The sequence below is a fragment of the Brienomyrus brachyistius genome, chromosome 15 (assembly GCF_023856365.1).
Source record: "Brienomyrus brachyistius isolate T26 chromosome 15, BBRACH_0.4, whole genome shotgun sequence".
Taxonomy (NCBI): Eukaryota; Metazoa; Chordata; class Actinopteri; order Osteoglossiformes; family Mormyridae; genus Brienomyrus; species Brienomyrus brachyistius.
The window spans coordinates 21,520,651-21,547,966 of record NC_064547.1 but is presented as its reverse complement, the minus strand read 5'-3'; the positions used below and the strand labels follow the sequence as shown (position 1 = coordinate 21,547,966).

The window sequence follows — 27,316 nt, the reverse complement described above, 5'->3', positions numbered from 1 at the left end:
TTTAAAGCACGTTACATTTTATTGTTTCCAACACTTTCTACATCACTTGCCAGTTTGTAATAAAGAAAACCTTGACACCTTATAAGGCAGGAGGAACAACAGCAGTCGCACTGCACCGTTAGCTGTGCAGGAACCAGACGTTTGGGAGAGACGGAGGGTTCACGATAATAAGAGAAAGATACATTTCTTCACAAGGACTTTAATAGGTAGGGTTATATACTTATAAAAAGCATGCAGTTACAAAAAGAGGCCTGGACTGAACCAGACTACAAGGCATTAGGGTCGTCTAACGCGTCAGAACTGGAATGTCAGTACAGAGTGTCGGAGCGGGGCGGGGGGGGGGGGGGGGGGAGGTTGCTAAGCAAGGGCCTGAGGTAACTATGGCAATGGATGCCAGCAAAATATGAAGGGAACAGTCATGTGACGTCCGCTGCAGCCACACTAAGCCAAACGCTACAGAGTATGTGTGCCAGCCGTAACAGAACTGCAAACATATCGTGCATTTCCAGAACGGTCACTCTGCTGAAAGAGTGTGATGTACATAGTGATGTCACCTCGACGTCGCTTTGGCCTTGTGGGAGTGCATGGACTGATTTGACGCCGAGAAGGTCTGACTCACCCCATGCTCCATCTGAAGATGAGTAAGCATGTGCCAAGGACATAATTACAGAAACACCTCTTGCCTTAAATTGAAGTCGGGTTTCAAAGGGGGTCTCCCAAGTGGATTTGGGCACTGTAGCTTAGAATGAGAGTTAAGCTTCTTTAAGAGATAAGTCAAAAGCGGAACTGAAGCAGCCAACTGAACCTACGAACACAGATAGGATCTGGTTGACTGTATCAGTTAGAATATACATTTCTAAAAACTGTGCTATGTCCAATGGAAGGTTTTACATTTTGTAAATGTGCATGAAAAGATTACTGCAATCCCCAACAAGTCTAGCACTCTGCGAATCTCATTTTCACAATGTGACCATCTGAATGAGGCTTCCCAAAAAAAAATAATAATAATTGCACTGTATTGAGGACCTTTGTTCCAGGCTGTATTCCAGCAAAGAGTTAATGATCTTGTCTTTTTCATAGCAAAAGACAGAATAGGTTGGAGATTTTTTTTTTTGGAGAACAGACAATGAATAGGTAAGATCTCAGTTTCAAGCCCGAGGCCACTGGAAATGTCTTAACCAATTAGCATCTTGTGGAGTGGACAACAATCTATAACATTCCAGAAAAACACCTCTGTGTTCGTACAGCGCACACATTCAAACATCTCCTTGTAATTCTTACTTTCCTACTCTCTCATACTGAGCCTAAACCTGATGTAAACAGGTCTCGGTGAAGTCCATACACAGCTTCAGTCACCCAGTACTCAACCCTTCGAAGGCTGCCGGGCACAGACAGCCCATTTCAGCATCTTTGCATATCCACCTCAAACTTTCATCTTGGCTCTGTCCATACCTGCTTAACTCTCCTGCATGAAAGATCCCGTCCACATAAACGTCTGATCTCGAACCTGCATTTAAAAGTGGCTGCACCTTACAGTGAGCGGGAGCGTTTGTGAAGAGCTCTATATGAAGTTTTGTCAACATAAACGACTGCAAACTTTAGGAAGGTGGGCGTTACACTGATAAGCAGATTATTATAGAAATGCAGGGATTTTTGCATGTAATATAGTCAAAAAAATTTTTTTTTTTTAAATTTGGATCATGTAAACATGCATGCAGATATTCTGTTGCATAGGTTTGAGAAGCCCGCTGAGGGAGTATTAGATATGCTATAACGAGTGAGTGGCCACCGTGGGGCGCTATGCTGAGGAGAACGAGGACGCTATCGCTGCATCTGGCCCGGCGCTCCCACTCCGATGGCCAGAGGGGGCGCTGTGGGGCGCAGCCCGAATCCGACATGCCGATGGGTAAAGAAGCTAACGCAAATGCCTGAGGCGAAGGGAGGTGCCAAGCGGAAGCAAGGAAGAAACCGATATGCTTCCAGCATATGCAGTCTGGTTCTCCAATGGGCACGAAACGCATTTACCAACAGTGCATGAATACCAAGACATTATTTGCTGTTTTGGACTGGCAACACACTTCAAGCACCATTTTGAAATTTGGATAAAACACCACTTTAAAAATCTACCTTCACAGAAATGACCAAACGACTCCTTAAAACCCATCCTACAGATTCAGAGACAATAGAAAAAATGTAAAAGTATTGAAATATGACCGTCGCTAAGACTGAAGCATTTTTATTTATTTTTTTTTGCAAAGAAAGACGCGCAGCACAACCTGTGCAAGCAGGAGGCACGACAAACTCACAGGCCGTGGGATTTTTTTTTTTTTCAAGTTAAAAGTACCGGAGTCCACAGAAACCACTTGTTGTTCGGCCAGCTTCCCAAATAAAACTTTTATTTTGAAGAATAATTACACACGGACCAGCAGGCACACTGGGGTTTGTCAGCAAATTGGAGGGAGAAGCACAACACAGGCAATTTGCTCGACAATCCGTCTCATTATCCCATCTCACCATACAAAGGACAATAATTACAGGACCTTTTTAGCTTAGCTGGAAATTTAGCTCCAAATTGTGCCAATAAAATAATAATAATAATAATAATAATAATAATAACAAATCCAAGCTTCTATATGTCTACCAAGGCAGCAAAACAAAGAAACAAAAAAAAAACAGGATGAATAGAACAAGCACAGAGAAAAGAAAGAAAAACAACTATCGCGCTCTAAGTGCGGGGGGGGGGGGGGGGGCACTGAACAGCAACTGGAGCAAATATTACCACTTGGGGGGGAGGAAAGAGGTGGCAGCATCCTGGAATGTGAGGAGGGTTCGTGTCCCTGTCTCTGACATCAGGTTTGTACGCGAGCCGAACAGCCCGGCGGGAAGCGAGGGAGCGCAGACCGGCCCGGCGATGCGGCCGACGGAGTGCCGCCGCGCGTGGTTCGTCGACGGCGCGAACTGTGCCGTCGGGGTGTTTCCCGAATGACGGTGAACCCCACGGGAACTGTGCATGGGGGATTATCTTCCCGCTTTTGCTGTAGGTGGGGGTGGGGGGGCTGCACATAACAAAAGGCCATCCACCGCATGCCGATTCAGGAAAATAAAATACTCCGCAAATGATCGCAGCACTGCGACATCGAAACAGCGTCGCACCGAACTCGACGCTCGTCATGACTGCTTGGGTTCAGTTGGACCGGCGTCCAGCTCTGCTTAGACCTCACCGGTGCTGCCCGTTTACTATGGGCCCCGGGTCAATAAACCCGGAGTGTGGGCATCATAGATGATCCAGAGACTTCTCGCTGGAAACTAAATGGGAGTTAAACCAGCAAATCACCCCCTCCTTACACGACAGCATTTATTTCTTCAGTATGGGTGACGCTGGCCAGGTTATCGTTGTTTTTCTCGTTCTTACAATCATGGTTCGGTTCCCATTCGGCCGAAGGAGAATCGTTTCAGAGAGAAAAGCATTGAGTGTAATGAGCCGGTGTGACTGAGATTGCTGGCGTGGACAGAGGTCACGTGAGGTCACGTGAGGGCATCACGATGACATGGAGACGAGCACAAACAGCACGAGAGCTTGGGGGCAAACCCTCAGTCGGCCTCGCATTTAACGCACTGAGCTGCCCAAGTGTCCAGATTCACATCCGCTCGTTTCTCCACACTGCACACTGGTAGTAACCTTAAGACACCAACCCTCTCCCCGTATCTTAAGAGTAAATTTAGGTTTTTTTTCTTTCTGGGAAAAAAAAAAAACCATGACAGTTACCTCATCACAGCATTATCAGTCATAAATATTACAACACGGTTTTCGGAATTTTTAACCCGCTGGCTCGCTGAATCTCAGAAAAACGGTGACAGCAAAGAATGCACAGCAAGCTGAATACCTTACGTCTTCACCCACGGTGACCAGAGGGATTTGTCTAAAAAAATCCAAATAAATATATCTTTAAAAATAAACAATTTATATATAGATATATATATATATATATTTATATATGGACATTTGTGTCCTTCATACGGTAAGATAAGACTACAAAATTCATGACACTGAGTAAGTGATGTCATTTACAAAAGAATCCTGTCGGATAATGTTGGATGACCTTAGCGCCGGGTGGTTACGGGGACGAGGCCCTCAGCTCCCGGTTCCTGAATGCCAGGTGGGAACGGCTTCGGATGCGAACAAAGTGGAAAAAAAGAAACTGAATTTAAAAAAGTAAAATAAAAAACCCCTAAGGATGATGATGGAGTGGGGGTGTCATACAAAGATGGTGTGTTTCTGTGGCAGGTGAGAGTTTCTGTCCGGCGGGCTCGCGTCCCGGGGCGTGCTGGCGGCCCGCTCACATGATGGAGCAGCACTTGCAGGGCTGTTTCTCCTTGGTGTTGAGCTCCGCCGCCCCACTCTCGGCCTCACCCTTGCCCCCGCCCTCCTCCTGGGCCTTGACGGGTTCGGCGGCGCTGCCGTTGGGGGGCGCCTGGTCTTCCTTGGCCCCCTCGACACCCCCTTTGCTCTCACCGTCCTCGATGACCACCAGCTCTGCTTTCACCGTTCCCTCCAAACCCAGCACCTTCTTAGTCTCGGTCTCGTCCTCGACGCTCTGATATCCCATGAACACCATGGTGACAGGGTGCTCGCTGCTGGCGTCGCCCAGCGCGTCCTGGGTACCGCCGCCGGGCTTGGCTTCGATGCCTGTGATCTCCTTCTTAGGGGTCTGTGCCCCCTCGACGGGACCGCCTGTCGCCCTAGGTGTGCCCCCCGCCTCGTTCATGGAGACCTCATCGGCTTTGTGAATGAGCTCATCCACCTCCGTGGAGCTGAGCTGGTGCACTCCGTTCTCCACGGCGCCGTCGATGCCGCGCACCTCGTGCACCACTGTGGGGGGGGGGGGAGAAAAGAAGGCGGGGTCAGGCAAAGGCAGCTTGGTGGAGAGGGGGATGGTGAGGACAGGTGGGCGGGGTTGCTGTGATCAAGCTTAATCTGCTCATGGACCAGGGCTCACTGAAGCAGAGACATGGAGGCCAAGAAAAGCAAGCGAGTGACAGGAAGCCCAGCAGTGCACCATGGGTATGAACCTCACATTCGCTGGCCTGCCTGGGGGGGGGGGGGGCTAACAGGAACGGGGTCTACGCTGCACATGGGAAGCTGCACGCGTCACATTACACACACGGGCATGAATTTTCACAGCGTCGCTTCCAGCGACAGGAAATGGCCAAATTCCACTCCGGGACACTGGCCAGCCCTTGCAGGAACAAGATCCAAGATCCTCACTATTAAAGGCGTTAGTCCACTAACTTTCCAAAAAGATTATTGGCTAGAAAGGGCTGATTCCCAAATTACAAGGAATGATATCGCTGCCTTTTCATTTGGATTTAAAACAACAGCAATACAGTCATATTATCAAATCTCAAAATTATCAGCTAATTCTTGCAGACGTCGTTTACAGAGCTTCACTTGAGGTGGAATGAGCCTGGGGGGGGGGGGGGGGGGGCGGGGAACAGAGTTGGGGGAGAAGCAAGTGCCCGACTCTCTGAGGGTGGTGCTGGATGGGAAGAGCGGGGTGAGGATTGAGAGGGCCATGCCCCATTCCGGCTGGAAGCAGGGTGACCAAGTGACACATCGCAATTCAGAGCCAGTCACTATGCTACCGGCTACCGGTGAAGCACTGTCTCTTAGCATCAAGAGCCGTTTGGCTGCTTCCCTACAGTGGAATGTGGGCAGGAGATACGAGGCAGAATAGTCACATTCCATTTAAAAATACTCATTAGTTTTCACGTCAATCTTTTGGTCACCCTGCTGGAGGCGCTCATGCTGAAGTTTCGCACTTTACGAGAAGTGGCATTTTGCAAGTTGCTTCGGGCGTGCTAACCTGACTCCTGCTAATCACCTCATCGCTTTGGCGTTTCCAATGACCCCGTTACCTATGCGAGCAATGCTAACGTTACTGCACTACGATGTGCGCAATGCACTTAGCAAGCGGCTCATTGGCGATGGTCTTTCTGACGGAGCGGACTTTCCTCTAGACCCTTGGGGCTCAGGCATGCTAATCCTGCGCCATAAAGGCTGATGTTTCGACCTCACCCTTGCCCCCTCCCTCCTCCTGGGACTGGCACTTCTCGTAAAGCAAAGCGACTGCGCAGGATGGGTTTCCGCCCGCACGACTCTCCACTGCAGACTGTAGCAGAGTCACCTTTCTGGTCATCCTCATACACCTTCACCCCCTGCTGAGTGAGGTCTTTCGGCAGGAGCGTGTTGGTGGATAACACTTTAGTCTCGCCGGTGAGCCTGTCCCTTTCAACGGTGATCTCGACCGAGTATGTCGCTGGGCGTCAACGAGAGGACACGTTAGGGGTCTGCAGATGCTCCTTGTAGGTCACCAATCACCACGCACCCACACTCTCCTTTGGCAGTCAGCCAATAAACCCACAACATCGCAAAGACATCACGGTGTGTACATCCTAATAATCTGGCAGAGCAGCTTTCCCCTGATAGGCCCTGGAAAATTACACCACTAATTTATACCCGCTGACAATTTTTGATTTAGATCATTGGTTCAATGAGGTATGGATTTGATTTTGCCTTTTATATACCATAAGGGTACTATTACATTGTCAACAGAGGCACAATTACCCATGTACGAAATGGGGCAAATGAAATCACCACCAGGTAATCCACTGACCACTTACTGTTACAATTTTGGAAACAAATTTGAAAGGATTTCTTTGTAGTTAGTACGCACAATGAGCTCACGGCTGCCATGGCAACAATGCATAGGAGGGCACAGCACAGCCTGGCAATATTTCTGTTGTCATAGCAACAGCAAATCTGCGATCTGGATATATATTATGTTACTGTAATATACAGAGTAGCCTTAGTTAAAATATTAGGTTTATACTCCATATGCAAACGCAAGCTTTCACATTTTCATATCTACGTCTTTTAAACTAAAAAATGTGGGTTTAGACACAAAGATACAAGCATGCAGAATGACAGGGTGTTTTGGAAATCGAGACAGAGAGAAAACAAAAATTTAAGGTGAAATCAGGTAGACAAATATTGTACATAAGAGGCAACCGAGTACATGACAGTGACAACATATTGCGGTATTTAGGGAAAAAAGCAAATAAATGCACACAGAAATGGAAACATAACTTACATTAATAATGTCATAATTGAATATGACATATACTATTGACTATTCATTACTGTGTTTATGTTGTAACTTCTGAGTGATTTACTGTTTCATTTGCTGATCATCTCACAAAAACAAAGAACCTCATTGCAAAAATAATCTGCTACACTTTATCACACTGGTTATTTAATTCTTCTGCCTGTGGCCATGTTACGTTAATGGAATTCTTCAAAAATAATTTTGGAAAAAAATTCACAAATGTTTGACTTTAATTAATGATACAAAAAACTGTAATGGTCAGATGAGTCGGCATTATGTATTTGTGGGATATGAGCAAAAATAAATACGATTTTGAGATATTTCAGTTATATAAACATCAAAATGATGACAAAATTAGGAAACAGTTGTAATTATGACACGCTGATTGTTAATTATGATACAGTATGTCCTAATTTTGACATAGCAAGTCTTCGTTATGAGAGAAGAAATGCAGCATCACGAGATAAGTGCAATTATGGGATGTCAGTTGTAATAGTAAAAGAAAAACAGCTTGAGACACTAAATTGCAATGATCAGATATAAGAGTCGTCACACAGCTAAGAGCACCTTAATAAGTGGTACTTTTTGCCACATATGTGAGATTTCATTAATGGTTAGGGGAATAACTATTGCATGACTCAGTTTGCATGACTTCCTAGGTGCAGGGGTTTGAGATTAAACTTACATAAAAGCACAGGATGCAGAAAATAAAACTGGAAAAGGCTCCCTTTTCAAACAAGCTACGTAACATAAAAATAAACAATCCTCTCAGAAAAATTACAGCAAAAGATAAAAAATAAAATTATGACACAGTACTGTGCTATTTGACACACGTAACAGAAAGACACTGGGTTTGTTTCAGCCGAGCGCACAACTCAAAGTTTCGTGGCATTTTATGGCCCACGAGGCTGCAAATATTAAATGAAATGAAAGAAATCTAAAGACATCTTTTTACAGAGGGGAGGATTTCCACTGAAACACAGGCTGCAGAGACTCACCTGTTTTGATCATATCTGAGGAACTTCCGGACATGTCCAGACGTGAACGGTTGTGAATTTTGACCTCTAAAATGGTCAAGGAATAAGGAGGCGGGACAGGCAGGAAGGAAGAAAACGTGATACAAACGGTAGCAGCCCAGGACGTGCGGCCAGGGCACAAAGGAAGCGTGGGAACCTAACAGCTCAACGAGATGTTTCTCTACATCCAGGATCATGGTCGGATCAGAAATTCCCTACAGCCACAAAGCCCTCTGGCCCGCGGCTCCTGTGACCCCTTGGAAACCTCCAGTGAGCCTCCCTACCTCACATCCCACCGCTGCACACTGCAGGATATAAGCCACACCCACCCCCAGTGATTCCCATAAACTAAAGCCAAGATTTTTCTACTTTTACTCGGTTGGTCTAAATCATATAGAAACATCTGGTAGAGGCCAAATGAATGGTAAGGTCAAATTGACTACATGCTAAGTGAATAACAAATAAAACAGGCTGGTCTCTTATCATACACATGGAATAGCTGTGCAATGGATGAGAATTATGCAGCTGTAAATTGCTTCCAAATGTCAGCAATGATATATATGATGGCAAGGCTAGCAATTGCTGTCACCCGAAACATGCTAAGAATGATGTCAATACTGGATGTAGAGAGAGACAAACAAATCTTCAAAGTGCAACAGTGGACTAAAGTGCACACTCTACAATCAAGATGCAGAGAATGGAGTCCAATCTAGTATGTCATTTCCCCCTGGGGACCAATGAGGTGCAACTACCTACCAACCTATCTAGGATGCAAAGCAGTAGAATGGCACTAAGCAGGCTAAGCTCTAAACAGACCATATTAAAATCTAAAAAAAAGACCATATTAACAGAACTTCTCAGATAGGGTCTACCCAGACAATTCACTCGCAACACCAGGCAGAAACTCAGAAACAGTCCTGTTTCTGGTTCACTGGTGCTTGGAGTATAAGAAGAACATTGTGTGATCTGGTTGGCCATCAAATTGATCCTCGTGATGTTCCTCATTGGAATTCAAGCCATTCCACACCCCAGAGTGACTAGTCATACCCCCAGAGGGACAAGAAAAGATCCTCTTTATTCCAAGAGAGCAGAGAACACAGTTTCCAGGTGGAGTCTGCGTTCGCTCCTTCCGTGAGAAAGCGTGGTTGCAAAGAGCAACATCGTACAGGCCACAGCAGTCAACTACAGCCTCTAAAGGTGCCTTCCGAGATGACGATGCAAGGAATTGTGCACTACGAGAAGCGCGAGGAGCAGGTCTCCCTCAACACGATGGAGGAAGCCTGGGCAGGTCAGCTAAGAGAAATATGTGAGCAAGACCAGAGCAGGACTAGAGTGAGAAAGCAAAAAAGCCTTAGGAATGAACCACAGAACCTGGAAGCCGAACACCATGTAAACACTGAGGAACCCCTGGCCCAGGATTATGAAAACCAAAGCAAACCACAGGGACACCTTCAAAGAAAAACAAGGAACTGCTTGTGAAATGCGAATGATGACCGTTACCTGACTTTTTCTCCCAAGATGATTGCTGAACTATACACAGTGTGAATTTCAGCAATTAGTTACAATGTCGTGACCATCTCGCGCATGTTCATATTTACACCAGGCTCATTCACGGACAGCATCAGATACACTGGGATTTGATTGGCATGTACTGGCTCAAAATTTCCAACTTTTTGTCCACTGCCTACGGCAAATGTCTTTTGGAGTGCACTTTTATTTTCTTTGTAAATAAATATGTCCAGTTTTTGGGGGGGGGGGGGTTACAGATGTTCCTCAAATTAGTTTGTGCTTCACTTTCTGTTTTACTGCTAAATAGCTTCAAATGTTTGCAACAATTTTGTTTTGAGACATTCTGTATGAATTTATTCATTATGGGAAAACTCAAACTATCCATCTCGGTGTAATTAAAAACAGAGGTATTAACATCATATTCTAAAAAAGCTATTAAAAATGAACTATTAAAGGTCTTTTACTTGTATTTTGTAAATTATTTGTATTGCAATATTTGGCATGATGATACCTTTGAACCGGTTATGGCAACAGAGAATGGTGATCACAAAAAAAAAAATCTACATTAATATCAAAATGGATAGAATTGCTGTAATGGGAACTGGGCCTTGAGGGTTAGGGTTAGGGGTTAGGTTAGGGTTAGGTAATGGGAGGACCAGGGTTAGAATTTGAGTCAGGGTTAGGGGACGGTTGAAGCTATAGATAGGATTATGGGTAGGACTAGGAATAGTGGTAGAGGTAGAGTTATGGTAGGTGTAGAGGGAGGTTTAGAATTTGGGTTTGGAGTAGGGTAGGGTTAGGATTTCATTCAAGGCAAGAAGTAGGGTTAGTTGTTGAGGTAAGGGGTAGGCATAGGGGTAGGGATATTGGTTGGAGTAGAGTTAAGGTTAGAGCATGGTTAAGGGAAGGGTAGGGTAAACCATAGAGTTAGGAATTACGGTTATGATAGGGATTATGCATAAGAATTGGAACACCAGAGAGAACAGTGTGCACCTGCTAAGCATTCAGGCAGAATGTTGACAAGAGACACAAAACTGAGACAAGAAAAACGTGCTGAAGATTCTGGAAACGTCTTACCTTTGACAGAGCCTGCAGGAGCCTGACAAGAAAAAAATAAAGGAAAATATGTGACGTTCAACTGTACACCACACGGCCAAGTAAAACACAATGTAATGGGCCGATCATTCGTATCACATAGGTACATTTACATTATTGCATGTACTGAACCCCTGCAGATGCAACTTTGAAAGATCTTTTGTACACTTTTAGGTTCAGTCGCACAGATTTTTTGCTGACATTTGCTGAAAATGCTGCAGGAGCAGCAGCAGTTTGCTTTCCTGAGAAGGACAGCGGGCCGGAGGGAGAGCTGCAGAAGTGGATATTGACAAGCGAAGAAAGAGCAGTCAAAAAGCAGCTGTCAGAGCGGGCGAGGGGGAAGACAACGTTTCAGTCTGTTGCTAAGGGACTCTCGGAAAATGGGTCACACAGAGCAGCCCTTCAAGCCTCTGAAAAAGCCCCCTGTCGACAGAAGTTCCGAATTGGGTGCCCGTCTCCGCTTGGGACCGGTTCCCCACAGCAGGTCCAGTCTGCCTTTACGATACGGGTTTGTCGTGTAACGGCAAGACGGTGACGTGACGCCCGTTCACACGGCAGGGATGCGCCGGCTTCGCCGAGCCTCTTCAGGAAGCCGACATCACGCCACAGAACTCCGTCCAACCATCCGTCCATCTTCCAACCGCTTACCCCGATCATGGTCATGGGGATGTTCGACGTTGAATAAGTCACTTAGAGCCATCGTTTGAGTGTGATTGTATTGAGCAATGAGGGTTTACGGTTGGCTCATTATGGTCTGATCCCATTCCCAAACATCCTAGCCCACCGTATTATGCCTTAAGGGTCGGTGAGTTGACCCTTATTGGATGGACCCACATGGGAGGATGGATTGACCGCATGAAGGTGAGCGTTTCGAAATAGGGTGATGGAGAAACTCAGCATTGTGGCGGACAGCTGGCTAGGGTCTTACTTTAAGGTAGCTATATAACGACGTCTGCACAAAACAAAATTGAGACAAACGTGTCGCACACTTAAAACATTGGGGACACCTTGTTCGTTCCTTGTTCGTCTGCAATCCTAGAGGGTGCAGAGCGTTTTCTGTGCAGCAGTCCCACAGATAGAGCGCAGATAAACATACTGCGGCATGTGCCTGATTTGTTTTAATAAAGGAGACGACAGCTTTTAAAATGGAAGTTACTCTCTTTAATAATAGCCACTATTGGCTTAATACTAGCGGTAAAGGGAAGCCAGCAATTTACACGACACTCACAGTTGCATGCTAATGAAACACGCATTCCATGGCAAACACTTCACAGTTACTACATTTACTATTTACAGCAATACACCAATATACGTTAATTTACAATATTTAAAGTGTATTGCAGTGCAAAGCACACTGGTAACTGCAGGCATAATTAGTCCTGCTGGCCAATCCCGCGGCATCACGTTTATGTCAGCCAATCGTGGACTGTGGATGGGATCAGGAAAAAAAACAAAAACGTTTGCCTCGGGGACCCCGCACAGGGGTTACGCCGTAAAGGCGATCACTGCGGTGATTATAGTTCATATAAACTGCTACAAACGATGTTGATTCCATCTTAAGTATACGGCCACCTTCAGCCTTCAATGCTTCATGCTTCGCTGCTGATGTCAACGACAGGCCTGTTTGCAAAGTGCCATTTTGCTGCAAATGAAGTGGTGTGTGGCGAGAATGCGGTCCAAGCTGTGGTTTGGGCAGCCGGCTCCGCCGTTTTCTCTAATATATACTGGCACAGGCTATTTATTTAATTCATGTGACACCCATGGCCCAGGGCCCTGGGAATGGAGAGGAGGGGAGGGTCTGGAACCACCCATCAGCATAGTGCTGTTACATTATTTATATTCCCTGCATGAATTTATGGAATGTTTGTGGGCCAAAGGAAGGCGTCATGTGAGCCAAATGCAGCCCTGGGGCCACATACTGAGAAGCCCCTCTCTCATGTCTGGGGAGATGAAGCAGGAACAGCCCAGAAATTCCCCCCAAAGCTTCTCAACAGTATTTTGGCTGCCATTTCAAGCATCAAAAATTGACTTGCGACTCACAGAAAAGGGCGGTACCCCTGGCGAGGGCTCACCTTGTTCCCTCCTGTTTTTCTGTCTTCCTCCATGCCCACATCTGATAGGTTCTCTTTGGTGGATGTTGCTGAAACTCCAGTTTCCAGTTCCTCCAGCTCCTGTTCCAGCCTGTGAGAGATGGGAGCAGGAACATCCATCCAGCCACCATCCGGACACTTATCCAGCACAGAAACATTTATCATGTAAAAATCACAGATAAACCTACACAAAAATGTCTATTGCAGGTGATCTGATTGTCTTCCAGCTGTTTGGCGTAAAGCGACTCACAAAAGCCTACAAACCACACAGCGGGACATCACACTACAGTGATTCAGGTTAAGTACCCTGCCAGGTAACCTGACCACATGACTAAACACTCTCCTCCGCTCGGCCTCCCAGATAATTAGCGACATTTAGACTCTGATGCACTGGATCGGCCCTGGTTTTCCAAGCAGAGCGACAGCCGCAGCCCGCCAGCTGCCGTTGAGGAATTTAATTGGGCCTGGAGCAATCGCAGCCTGCGGCAGCCAGGCGGAGGACTGAGGCCACAGCTTGCCGCTGGCAGGAAAGGCACGAGGCGAGAGGGGACTGTGCCGCCGCATCTGCCCATTCTGAGCATTCATGGATTAGTTTCTTACCAAATTGGAGTTTCGGGCTTTGAACAGCTGAGAAAGCTGGAGAGCAATTCCAGAGACTCATAACTCTGATGACTTATAACTAGGTTTTGCTAAAATTAATGATACTTTTTATACATCATCTATAGGAATTGCATCTCGGGGAGGGGGGGGAGGAGAAATATACATGTAGTCGTCAAAACAAAGGTATTACTGTATTCTATTAAATACTGCTTTCTTTAACATTTTCCAGGTTCATTTACTTGACCTTATAATAGTCTCCTCCAGACCCTTGGTCTTGGCCTCGTCCTCCTGAAGCTGTCTCTTTGCTTCATCCTCCTCCGAGCCAGCAGAGGGCGCTCCATCCAGCAGCCATCTCTCCCGCAGGGCCTTTGACTGCACGAGGTACAAAAGCCACAAGCGGGTGTGTTCAGCGGCATTTATGCATGCAGTGCCATGCCTTCTAAGAGCCATATGGATTTGAATTTAATTGGAACAACAAGCAGCGGCATATTACAGGGAAGGAACAATGATGAATAAAGCAGCACTGGAGCTAAATTTAGTGTTTGATATAGGTGATCGTCTAATGATGTCTGGCTGACTGACAAACAGTGCCATCATTTCAATGCCACAGTTCATTCATTTTTTTTTTATTACAAGCATGATGTTTATATCAAAAACACAATATAAGAAGGTGGGCAATATAAGCTGAATGATAACTGCAACATACAACCTGCCAACTTGGTTGCACCCCACCCATGTGCCCTAGGCTGCCTGGGATCAGCTCCTGGGCCCCCCTGACCCGGACTGGGGATAGCGGTTAGAAGACCGATGGAAGGATTGATAGATATCTTCATGGACTAAATGTACTTCAGCAATATGGCCAAAATGTCCTACATTCTACGCATACAAAACATGGATTTTAATGCATAAATATTAATGCACAAAATATGTTTAGCCTAAACTTAAAGCAAACCTGATATTCAAACTGCGGATTTTTAAGGAAACAAAGAGGCACATTAGTATCGAAGAGATCTCCTCTCCCCAGACCCTGATACAGTGCATGTGACACGGTCCTCTCCGCGCGTAAGTAATCTCGTCAATTAGCAATGAACTGGAGCATGTGACCCCGGCCGGTGTCGTTCATTTTCCTGACCCACCCTAGAGCCGCGCCCCACTGCCTCGCCCATGCCGCGGATATGTCCGTCCGCTCATCCTACTCGCCATCCCACATGCAGACCTGCAGGCCTGGGTCCAATCTGGGCAAAGTGCCCAACGACCCGTGGCGCTACACAAAAGGCATGACAGGAGGACGGGGCTACAGCATTGCTGTCTAACACAAGTGCATCTGCGAGACTGTTCGGCGGGGGGGCTCCAGGGAAAATGAGGAATATAACCTCCGGAGAAAACAGCTGCGTCTTCCTGTAATCAAACCGGCTAATTCCGACATGGGCCGCGTCAGCGAAGAAGATAGGCAGACAATCGACCGCTAAAAGCCTCGGCCAGTGCGTAACCGTGGAGATGGCAGCTTCTAGATATGAGGGGCCATCCAATCCTCAAGTAAGTGACCATGGAGGGTCAAAGATGGAGAATGTAGTAGCATGGGGTCAGAGCGGGACGCGACAGCGAGAGTTAGAATCAGCCTGTAACCGGGTGACTGTTGTTGTGAAACGCTGATGTTTGGACTGTTGAAGGTCGGCTTGTGGCCACCGATACTTCCGAGGAATGGCGAAGTGAGAGCCTGGCCACCACAGACGACAGATCTTTGCAGACACACCTCTTCCCGTAAACCAGGAATTACGTCAATGACAAGCAAGTGAAACCTGAAATATACTTTCTAAAGAGTTGCTACTTTCAGCGTACCAGGTAACATTTATTGTTAATCTTGTGTCTGCGAGTACATTGACTTGTTTGTCCATCGTCACCCCCGTTGCCCCCCCCCTCTGTCTCATGTGGTGACCCTGTGTGTTTCCTGTGCCCTCGTTTGTCTGACATGGGCTGCTTGCAAATGCACCGCTCCATGGGGGGGGGGGGGGGGGGGGGAGATCGGCGGGGATCCAGGCGAAGGGGTGAACGAGCTGGGAGGTGACCAATCAATTTCCAGAAATACCTGCACCCCACAAAAAGGCTAATAAAATTATATGACTGTATGCATATTTAATAAGCTCAAATATACTACAGTGATTTTTATATTCTCTCAACGAAGGAGCATTTTATCTTACCTCATTCCTGGCTCCCTTCGCACCCCCTCCACCCCTCCCCCCCCCCAAACCCAGGGGAGATGCAGCAGGGAGCGTCTGCCGACGCAGCGACGGGGTGAACAACATCCCAGTGTGCCGACACCCTTCCACGCACACACACAACACAATGGAGGCAGGAAGAGCGGGAGGACGGAAGGCTGGCGGGCAGTCCCCGGCGTTGCGTGGTGCAAGCTGCTCGCCGATTGTCCGCGCGGCTTCTGCGCTTTAAACGGGGGACAATAGGAGGCAAGACAAAAGCCCACGGGGCCACGCGTTCCCACAGATACCGCCGCTGCTGTGCGTGTGTGTGTGAGCGCACCGTGGCGACCTCAGCCCACGAGGGCTCCGCACAGAAAACGGCATGAAATTAAACAAATCGACGGGCGTTAGGATGACGGAACCCCAAGGAGACGGGAGGACGTGCTTGACGTTTTTAAGCCGGGCAGTTTTGGCGAGCGACCTCTCGCCGTCTGCAGGTCAGGCTGCCCCGCTCTCCGCTGTCACTTCTGCAACAACAGTGTTTTGCTCCAGCTCCTTCTAATTACATTAATTACACGGCGGCAAAGGGAAGCTGTCGGCTGCCTGACAGCAGGGTTTGTCTCTTTGACGCATGCCGACTTTCTCCCAGTTCTCCTTTCCCACCGCTGGTGTATCTGGAAGTGCAATTTTGGGGGGGGGGGGGTCCAGCCCAGCTAAAGGCCAGCACATTGGCTCTCTGTCTCGAACGCCCACCCCCCCCCCCCCCCCCCCGCCGCCTGTCCTCCACGGCCGCGCTCCGCTGGGCCTGCAGTGGGCCTCCATGGAAACCGCTGACGAGAACGGTCGTCTCTTGGACCTTATCTCAGTTTGGCGGGCCGCTGCCAGCTCGGCCCTCTCCAGGATGTGTGGTCCGCTCTTCCACAATGGCTTCGCCTCTCAGGCCATTTCTCTCGCGCGATTTACGGCCGTCTGGAGCCATAACGTGGCGTCTCGCGCCGGCGTGGTGGTCTCCCGCCTGCCTATTTTTGCACCGCTGACAAACACCATGACACCTGTATGCAAACAGGTCTTTATATAATAAGCTAAACACGAGCCTCTGAAACTGCATTTGCCATGTTGCTCAGACCAGCAGGGGGCGATGTGGGACACTAGTTCTACACTTCCATAAGCGCAGTCTCAGTACTACCCGGCTTGAACCCCCCACCACAACACAACACATCGACAAGCCCTCCACCCTCCATAGGGGACACACCCCTTAACAGCCCCCCTACTGCAGCCCCTCCAACCCAGCATTTAGAGTCTTATGAATCTTGCTGGTTCCTGCCTAGCACTAACAGCGCAGGTTAAAAATTACACAAATATAATCCAACAAAAAAAATTATTAAAAGTCGATAATAGTGCCACTGTGTACCTTGCCAGAAGATTTCGTATCATCCTGTCACTTAGCACATTATGACTGAAGATGTTCCACCTTTTTATGCAGTAGACACAAACAGGCCAGTAAGTTGCCTATTATCATTCATAATGCATATGGGCTGAGAGCAGCTGCACCCGGAGTGGACGGCCTCCCCTGCACACGTGACGGCCGGCACTACCTTGAGGTGCTGGAGCTGTCGGCGGTCATCCTCCAGCTGCCTCCTTTTGTTCTCAATCTCTGTCTGTTTCTTCCTCTTCTCCTGCGAGACGATAATGGGACCTGAGGTCAGCCAGGGACACGGACGGGGCAAGCGAAGACGCAGGGGGATGTGCCCCTGGTAGGACCGAGCCGCAAGAAAGACATGCTACAAATTAGATAAATCAGTGCACAGAATGGGACCGTGCGCCCATAGGACACACTGCTGCCTCACATCACCGAAGTTTAGTCCCGCCCTGCTGTGTGTGTGGTCATGTACATATTACATCGCAGAAACAACAAAAAAAAAAAACTGGCGGATAAGGTTCAAGGAAAAATATACAGTACCAGTCAAGTCTAGATACACCCACTGAAAATCATTTGTTTTTCAATAAGACCCTTAACGTACCTCGAGATTTACTACTGTCTTGTGAAAAGGGAAATGGACAGAAGACCCGGCCCCCTACAATCCACCGATCTAAACCCTATAAAACTGGTTTGGGATCAGCTGGACTGAAGAGTAAAAGGTGGCCAACTTGTGCGCAGAACCGGTGGAAACTCCTCCAGGACTGTTGGAGAAGCATTCCAGGTGGCTACATCTGGAAGCTGGTTGAAAGGACGCCAAGAGCCTGCAGTGCTGTCCTCGGAGCAAAAGGGGGCTGTTTTGAAGAGCCTAAATAGAGATGTTGAACACTTCTCTTGGCGGTTGACATTTGATACTTATTACCCCCCCCCCCACTGCCTTGAGGTCTTTTAGTATAAGGTGAATAACGTAGCATTAAAAGCAGGTGTGTCCATACATCTCACTGGTACTGTACATTCAAAGAAAAATAATAAGCAGAATGAAGAGAACTCTCGAAACTCAAAACGAGGTCATTAAAACGCTGACGTTTCTATGTGCCCGTGTTGCTAAGCTATCTAATGTGTCTTCAGTGGATAAAGCAGCATAGCAGCTCCAGGCTAAAGCAGACGATTGGGACCGACTTCCTCCGCCAGTATCGGGAGTCCCATCTGTTAGCTTTTGCTAATCAAATTCGCCTCATAAAGTACCTTGCCTGTCTTAGAGAGTAAGGCATTAGGGAACAAACACCCAACACACCGCTACGGAGTCAGCCATGTCGGAACCAGTCCTTCGTTTTTTTTTTAAATATCCATGTGCTCCATAAAACCTTAACTGGGTTTACTGGGGAGTGTTTCAGTAAGGATTTCTCAGTTTTGGTGCCAATTTAGACATGTACAGCACTACTGTGCTGTTTGGATGTAGAAGCTGGGATCGGCTTTAAAACATGATGGGCTGGAACAAAGTACAGAATGATGGGAGAAGATGATGATTTAGGAATGAATGAGGGAGAACCTGCAGGGTTTCAGGGGACACAGACAGAAAATGGAGAGAGAGGGTAGTCAGAGGCTGCATGCAGACTCCATTAGCGGCGGCCAGGAAGCTTGTTTCTGGAGGTGGGTGTGGTGGTGTAGCATTCTGTGTGTGTGTGTGTGTGTGTGTGTGTGCCTCTGGATCGATGGATGCATTAGAGAGCACATTACCTCTCTGTGCTCCTTTCCTCTGGAATGATCACAAACGAGCGGAAGGGGGCGGGGGCAGCGGAGGGGGAACTGGGTCACAATGGCGGAGGAGAGAAGGCTTGGGTCTTTGAAGTACAAAGTGAGAATCCAGATGGTGTTTGTGTGTGGATGGGGTGGGGGGGGGGGGGCGCTGGTGTCACGTGGAACATCAGGGTGGCACTGAGGGCCACGCTGGCTGTCGTGGGCATCACCTCCCCCAGTAATGGAGGTTAGACACCCGCGGTTGGTCACATAAATATAAAATGCGGCTTGCTGCCTGAGACCGTTTAAGTTCCGGAGCGTGACATCTCACAAGGCCAAGCTGAGCACCTCCTCATCGGACGCAGAACAGCTGCGTAGACGGGTCTCACTCACCGCTATGGCCTGGAGTCTCTCCTGGTGCAAAACCGCTTCAGACTTCCTGCCCGGGGAGACACAGAGAGAGAGTTAGAAAGCACTCCGCTGAGGAGGAATGGGACTGCTTACACCTGCAGGGGGGGCTGAACTCACCGCCCCGAGACTCAGGGGATGAGGAATAGGAGAGAAGCTTGCAGAATGTATCTGACAGACCCTAAATATTCACTCAGTATATAAAACCAGAATAAGCACTGTATACCTAAACAGCAGTATAGACAATCTCTAATAAGTTGACTTAATTAAGCTAGGGCTGTCACTATCGATTATATCAAGTAATCCATCCATCCATTTTCCAAAACCGCTTATCCTACTGGGTCGCGGGTGGTCCGGAGCCTATCCCGGAAGCAATGGGCACGAGGCAGGGAACAACCCAGGATGGGGGGCCAGCCCATCGCAGGGCACACTCACACACCATCCACTCACACATGCACACCTACGGGCAATTTAGCAACTCCAATTAGCCTCAGCATGTTTTTGGACTGTGGGGGGAAACCGGAGTACCCGGAGGAAACCCCACGACGACATGGGGAGAACATGCAAACTCCACACACATGTGACCCAGGCAGAGATTCGAACCCGGGTCCCAGAGGTGTGAGGCAACAGTGCTAACCACTGCACCACCATGCCGCCCCCTATATCAAGTAATCTACCGAAGAATTTGAGGATTAATCAAGTGATCATTTGTATATAATATAATATAATATAATATAATATAATATAATATAATATAATATATTTATTGCAATTGCCGTGGCACTAGCCTATTGCAAGGTACTCACTCACTCTCTCACACACACACACAGTCAATTTAGGCACTTCCAGTTCACTTAAGTTGCATTTCTTTGGGCAGTGGGAGGAAACCAGAGGATGCGTTGTAAACCCCCGCACACATGAACATGCAAACTTCACACACACAATGCGACGGTGTGCAGCAACAGTGCTACCCACTGTGCCGCCCGCAATACTAGGCCTGCATGATGCACGATGTCAATACTGACATTGCACGTTATTGTACCTGCAATTGTCACATCGCAAGGAAAACAACAGTCTGAGTTGACATCATCAATAAGTTGCTTATCATGCTGATCACAGGAAAAGAATGTATTGCATATAAAAGTCCTTAATACAGGAAGACAGTCTTATCGTAGACATCCTAATATACAGAGACTTAACCCTATCCCATCTGGACTAAATTGATGGAATGGCAATTCCATTATCCAACGGCAATCATGCTCTATGGCCAATTTAGAGATACCAAGTAGCTTAGTCATAGTGTCAGGGGCGACAGGAATACTCACAGAGCACAAGGAGGAAGCGTGAAACTCCACATACTGAGGGAGGCTTGGGACTGGTATGAGGCACCAGGACTGACCACTGCATGAAATTTGATTCTGTATCGCCATCAATTGTCATTTCTACAGACACTGCTGTGTTTCACTTTAACACACGCACACACCCCTACAGATTTCATAAGGCGTCTGGACAGATGTTTCACATCTGACTGCTCAGATAAAACAGAAAAGATGTCCAGATACACGCTAATACCATATGGAATACATGTAGCACCCCCAACTGGCCTTTGTCCTGGGCACATTTCCCAACTTTATGAATTCTTGAAATATTTTGAAGCTCTCAACTGGTATGCAGTACAATATGGCCAAATGTAAATAAATCTCTGAATTTCTGGTCTGTTCTCTGGTATGTATCTTACAGCCTGAACAAATTCTGTTAAAAATGAGCAGTCTGTCCTTCCTCACTGCAACATACAAACAGCTACATTTAAGACAATAATCTCAGAGGTTTCAGGCAGGATTGTGAACCCTCAAGTGTATGACTAAACTCGGAGTTGACAGGTAGGATGCTGAACTCATGAGGGTTTGATTAAATTATGAAATGACAGGCGGGATAGTGAACTCACAAGCATTTGATTAAATTCAGACATGACAGGCAGGATGGTGAATTCACGAGCGTTTGACTAAATTCAGACATGACAGGCAGGATGGTGAACTCACGAGCAATTGATTAAACTCAAAGATGACAGGAAAGGTGGTGGAATGACGAGCGTTTGACAGGAAGGATGGTGAATTCACGAGCATTTGACTAACTTCAGACATGACAGGCAGGATGGTGAACTCACGAGCAATTGATTAAACTCAAAGATGACAGGAATGGTGGTGAAATGACGAGCGTTTGACTCAACTCTGAGATGACAGGCAGGATGGTGAACTAACAAGCATTTTTGACTCTCGGGTGTTCGACTAAAGCATTCCCCCTTAATCAAATCCAGCCATGTCTAGCATGCAGATAGCTTAGGGAGTCCAACCCGGACATGCACATGCGTCATCAGCTAACATATACTCACAACAAGGCATCGGAAATAAAATAGCACTTGTGCCTTACTCCCAAGGTAACAATGGTGCACCTACGTTTATTTCTGACTTTGACTAGGCACTGAACCAAGAAGAAGAAGAAGATCAAAACGAATACTTGAGTACTCTGCAATTCCAAAAACCACTTAGATTCATAATGGTGTCGATGGAGATGAGAAACGACAAGAAAGGCGAGAAAAAGTTCAGAAAAAAACAGATTATGTAGACAAAGCCAGGATTCTCAATCATACAACTGGTACATATGTTAAATATTACTAAATACGGACTCAGTATTCACGTGCAGCTCATATTGGGGATGACAGAATGGTGTCTTGAAGCAGTGGTTCTGTTTACAGCTGTTTTGTTCTCACCAATGAAAATCGCAGATTTTATCTTGGAAATGGCTTCAGAGCAGAGTCACATGACGACTTCGTGAATTAAACGCCTAACAAGGCTCATGCAGGCTCATTTTGCACTTTTAACAGATATCTGTACGCGGCACTCTGCCTGGGTTCCTCACACACAGTAGCATCACACGGTAAAAAAAAAAATCTATTTGTGATCTGTGAAACACAAAGATTTACTCTGAATGACCAGGTTAATATAATACTCCTATGGCGGTTATCTTGAAGCTTTCGATTCAATTAATACATAGCTCTGAGTTCTCTGAGTGAGAAGGAAACGACCATCGCCAAAGGAAGGCCGCAGAAACAACTGCCAGCCAGGCTTTGGATGAATAGCACGTGTCATGAAAAAGTTCCACAAGCCGAGGAGCCCCTCGTACCAGCCAGCTGCTGGGAAGCTCAGAGTGGGGGCTTCTCTGGGTGTCCGCATGAAAGAGGAGAAGGTTGACCACAAGGGAACAGAGGAATGCTAGGCCTCCGGCGGGGGCCGCCCCTCCCCACCGTCACACAACACATGCTTCCCGTCCCCTCAGATCTTGCCTCTTAACATGTACCACCTGTGAAAATATGATGGGCATCTCAGACATTCGAAGCAAGTAGCCTGGCGATTCTGGCTGACGTACAGAAGGGCGGTGCACAGAAGTGAGGATAACACTGCACTCAGGGGCCAAGCACATCCTGCACGGACTGCTATTTTTATTTTTTGTTAGATATAGCCACTAGAAAATGCTGCTTGTCACATACTAGTTATTATAGGTCATTAAATGTATATTCTACATCTTTAGCAAGCTAATAACCCATGTTTCGAAAGCCAGTCATTCGCCTGGACTCACTACATGTGGTCCCAAGGACACTTTGCAAGGCATTATGGGAAGGACAATTATCCATCCAGGCCCCCACCCAGACTCCCTGTGGTGGTGAGCCAGACGGCAGAACTTAGCACAAGGTAGCTGCACAAAACTATTTTCAGGGTTACTGGGTCATGCTAACATGGGCAGCGTTATCTAATCTACCGTTTCCGCCTAAGTGCTTTGAATGTAGCCCCCGTTACTGTCACTTACGTTCTTCTGGGCTTCCAGCTACAGGTATGGTCAACGCATGTCTGCAATGCTTGGACTCCTCAAAAATAAATATCACATGGTGCCCGCAGCCTAAATCTGTCACGGTCACATGCATGCCGCTGGGAGAACGGACAACTGCAGGGATTCTGTGTCTTCTGGAATGATGCGATTGACGATTGGGTCATGACATTATCACGGAGTATCGCATGCTCAGCGTGTGCTCCACCAGAGTGTTGGGCGTAGTACAGACAGCCCTCTGTGGAATGTGCTGTTGAGGGTTTCCCCTTTGAAGGACCATCTGGGTATGAAATGAGTAGTATAGAGGTACGTAAACACAACATGCGCTACCGCTACACCAGCACATGCCCTGCCATCATCACGAACGTATGAAAACTTGAAACAAAGCAGGCACTATTGTTACCAAGGCGCAGGGAAAGGTGCATGCAGTGTCTAAAACTAATGAAAACTACAAAAAGGCAACATCAGCTAAAGCATGTTTCTAGTATAGAAGCTACGTTTTGTTGGACCAAGAAGTACTAGTGTAAGATAAACTGATCCACTGTTAAAATTCACGCCGAGGAAGAGTAGGACAAGAATAGGGTGGCAGGCCCAGCATGCTGGCGAGGACTGGAGGGACAGAAGGAGAATATTAAGTGGACACATGAAAGGGGAGCACATGTTGGCAACAGCGGGCCTGCGATTCAGATGAACTCCATCAGATCTCCCAGTAAAAATCACTGAAGTTTGCTGCAGCCTTTCCAAACACGTCGAGCACAGATAACTCGACTCACTGCCGCTGTCAAGTATCAGCCATTACGAGAATCCCTCAATGCTCTGCTTAGTTCAGGAATTTCTACTTTACACAGCGCACCCTGGGGTGGTCGTCATGAATACTGAGACATTCCAAAGGCCTCGCTCTACACTTCTAATATAACATCATTACAGATATAACTAAGGAGCACCAACATTATCACTGGATTTACTCCAAACGCTACATAAGCCCAAGCCCATTCTTTGGGTTAATGTGATCATTTACATTGAGCGCTATAAAAGAAAGGCAATGAAAAAAATGAAACACATGACATCGCACAGCTGTTGTACTGGTATTGGAATGGACTCTACTGCATGGGTGGTGCATGACGCTTTAGGTGCTTTGTCTTCTATAAAACACAATTTGTAAGTTAACTCTGAAATACAGAGACTCTCCAAAAAATGTGATTGTATTTAACAGTCTTTAAATGGGCTACTCCTTATGACCGGTGATGACGTTATTTCCTGGGCGATGTCTGAGTTAATCAGGAGTTCCTACTTTATTTCACTGGCTTGTAGAAATAAGAACACCAGAAAAATGTCGTCATTAACTATTTCTCTGCGACAAATCAAAACAACAGTTTTGGTTCCCGTAGAAATCACATCATTTCTTGCTCCGGTAAGTTCTTTAAGGCATTATTCTTGACATTATCTTTAACCGAATCTCTTAACGCAGAAACATCATGCTACCAATAACGATACAGTGAACTGGAAAGCAGAGACTCTGTTAAACGGTAACGGCTTTCGTTACAGGTTGTAAACATTACCGAAAGGAAGCTCCATACTCCTTTCATCACCTTCTTGCCAGAGCAGGATAACAAAACAAAACCAGCCACGTTCTCACAGGGAGCAATTGTATCATCTGAAAAGAATGCATATAAAACAGCAACTCTCAGTATACTTCAGCAGGCATAAAATATGTTACTGAGAAAGAGCTGTAAATCTGTAACTAACACAGTTTGGATGGTGGTGCCATGACGTTGGGCAGGGTAGTTGTCTTGTATCAAATCCAGCTCACACAGTGTGTGTAGATTATGTTTATATTACATTGTGGGGACCAGAAGTTCCCAGTAATAATGCAGTGATAATAACCTGTTTTATTGACTTTGTGGGGATCATTTTTCGGGTCCCCACAAAGATCTGTAATTGCAATCAGAAAACTAAAAATATTTTGTTTGGTTCATTATGGTTAAGGTAAGGGCTGGGTAGAAGTTAAGGTCGTCATGTTGGGATTAGAGTTTTCCCCATAGAAATAAATAGAGAGTCACAAAGATACAATTACAAACCTGTGTGTGTGTGTATGGACTTTGCATGTTCTTTGTTTGTAGTTTAACTCCAGGTACTCCAGTCTCCTTCTACAGGTCAAAAACATGTCATTTAGGTGAGCTGGTGTTACTCAACTGCCTACTGTGTGTGTCTGGCCATCAATGCACTGGCATCCCATCCAAGGTGTTTCCTTTGCCCTTCTCTTCAGGCTCCTGGTCTCAGATAACTGGCTGGAAGATGGATGGACATGGTCCAGTGTTTAGCTATTCTGATGTTGACCTCAGATCCAGTGAAGGGCAGCCTTCCTGTTGAGAAGCTCCTGACTCTCAACAATGTGCTCAAGGCAACATGAGCACCACCTGAAGGCTGTTCTTCCCAGGGGAGGCGAGATGAGGCAGCCCAACCAGTCATTAAAATAAATAAGTACATTTGAAAAGAAAAACAGTAAATACATTTACTACAAGTTATTATAAATTCACAGTTATGAACTTACATATTAAAAAGAGTACAATCACCCCCCCCCCCCCCCCCCCCCCGGGACACCCATCGATGCTTCCAGCAGAAGGCCACAGCAGGCTGGATGACACCTTTTGACTCGCCTTTGTCAAAAGTTCAAAGAGCCATGTTGACATAACCAATCATCAGATGCCACAGCAAGCCACCGGAAATGTCATCTGCCACATCAAGACTAGCAAAAGGAAAAACAAAAAACTGAACAAAAGAAACATCCCAGTTTTGTAAGTGGCATTTTCACCAAATTGCAGACAGGATGTCTCAAAGCAAGACAGGTGAGCCGAGAAGTCCGCAGGTATTTTCACTGGTGGCAAAATCAAAATTTCCATCTCAAAAATGAAAGAAGTATTACTGTCTTCTGGCAAAAAAACACAACGTGCATTAAAATGGACGGTTGCCGGCGCTGCCATTGTAGGCTATCCGGCTGATCGTCCGATTCGAATCAATGGATCCACGCTGACGTTGAAGCTTCCTTGGTCTCTTCCTGTTTGTGCAACAGGATGAAGACACAAGGGCTGAAACTCGCCGCAGCACACGTCCAGTGATGAATCCCGTGGGCCCCATCGCACACATTTGTGAGAGGCACGAAGAATGTGCAAATGCGCTATCGTCTCAGATTTAACATTATGAAGCCATTTTCTAAATCTTCCTTACACAGAGGCTATGACTCTTTTTCAATATATAAATCTATTTTTATTAGCTGTTTATCTTATTATGTATTATGGTCTTTACCACTTCTGGGCGTTTGTGTAGAGAAAGACGTTCAATGGAATCAAAGACCTTCATCGTATTCTGTAACGAGACCCAAAAAATCAAAACACATTAAGGTCTGTTTCCTGTTGACGTAAATGGATTCTATAGAGTGGGACGGCACAATGTTACATCAACCTAAAATAACTGTTGTCTACGATGTCAGAAAAAACATTTTTTGTTCTCCCCGAGATAATTTAGCTTTAAGCCTCAACTTTTGTATGCAAATTAAAGGCCTGTACACCAAACCAGAAATCAGCACTTATCTCCTCTCATGTACAGAACATACCTCAAACACAGTACTATACCCAAGAATTACATCCAATAACTAATAGCGACAAAATGTAGCAAACACTGTACGAAAGCAAACTTATTTGAACATCAAATAGAGTTTAAAATTCAACTAACTGCATTGTTTATTATCATCAGTAGCACTTTTGAATCTTGGGAGAAGGTTTCAAGATGTACTGCTAACTACACAGGAGACGAATTCCCTCCCTAGTAAGGGATGATGATACGATGGGTTGACGACTTACTTCTTGAATGAGGTACCAGATAGCATATTCAATTTAAAAACAATGGAAAGCCGTCCAAACATCAGGACACAGTTTAAACACCGGCGCTGAGTCATTCTGGTGCAGGCCAAGGCTGGCCGGTGGCCGTGTGAAACACATAGGTTTACTGTTCGGAGATGCAGTGCTTTCATGAACAACCCAGCACATCCGACAAGCCCTGATGATCACATGATAGTCTGTCCCGAGTACGAGTCCATTCTATTCCCTGCCAAGCTTAAGGGCTTATAAACACAGCAAATGTCTTACATTTGCCAATTAAGGATGAAACTGCAAGGGAAGCGGGAAAACACTACAGTGCAATAAATTTA

The 27,316-nt window shown here is 46.5% G+C and overlaps 1 protein-coding gene across 2 annotated transcripts in view; it reads right to left on the bottom strand.

Annotated features, from left to right (window-relative positions):
- Positions 1-27,316, bottom strand: part of palm1a (paralemmin 1a) — a 33,080-nt gene continuing 5,764 nt past the window's right edge. The window contains exons 2-8 of one of the 2 annotated variants that reach the window (XM_048975782.1): positions 19,219-19,264; positions 17,267-17,347; positions 13,721-13,848; positions 12,859-12,967; positions 10,769-10,790; positions 6,186-6,317; positions 1-4,870 (exon numbers count right to left, since the gene is read on the bottom strand). In XM_048975782.1, the coding sequence (XP_048831739.1) occupies positions 4,338-4,870; positions 6,186-6,317; positions 10,769-10,790; positions 12,859-12,967; positions 13,721-13,848; positions 17,267-17,347; positions 19,219-19,264 (1,051 nt within the window). In that variant the 3' untranslated portion in view covers positions 1-4,337. The remainder of the gene's footprint in view (positions 4,871-6,185; positions 6,318-10,768; positions 10,791-12,858; positions 12,968-13,720; positions 13,849-17,266; positions 17,348-19,218; positions 19,265-27,316) is intronic. The other variant, XM_048975783.1, reaches the window with a different exon arrangement.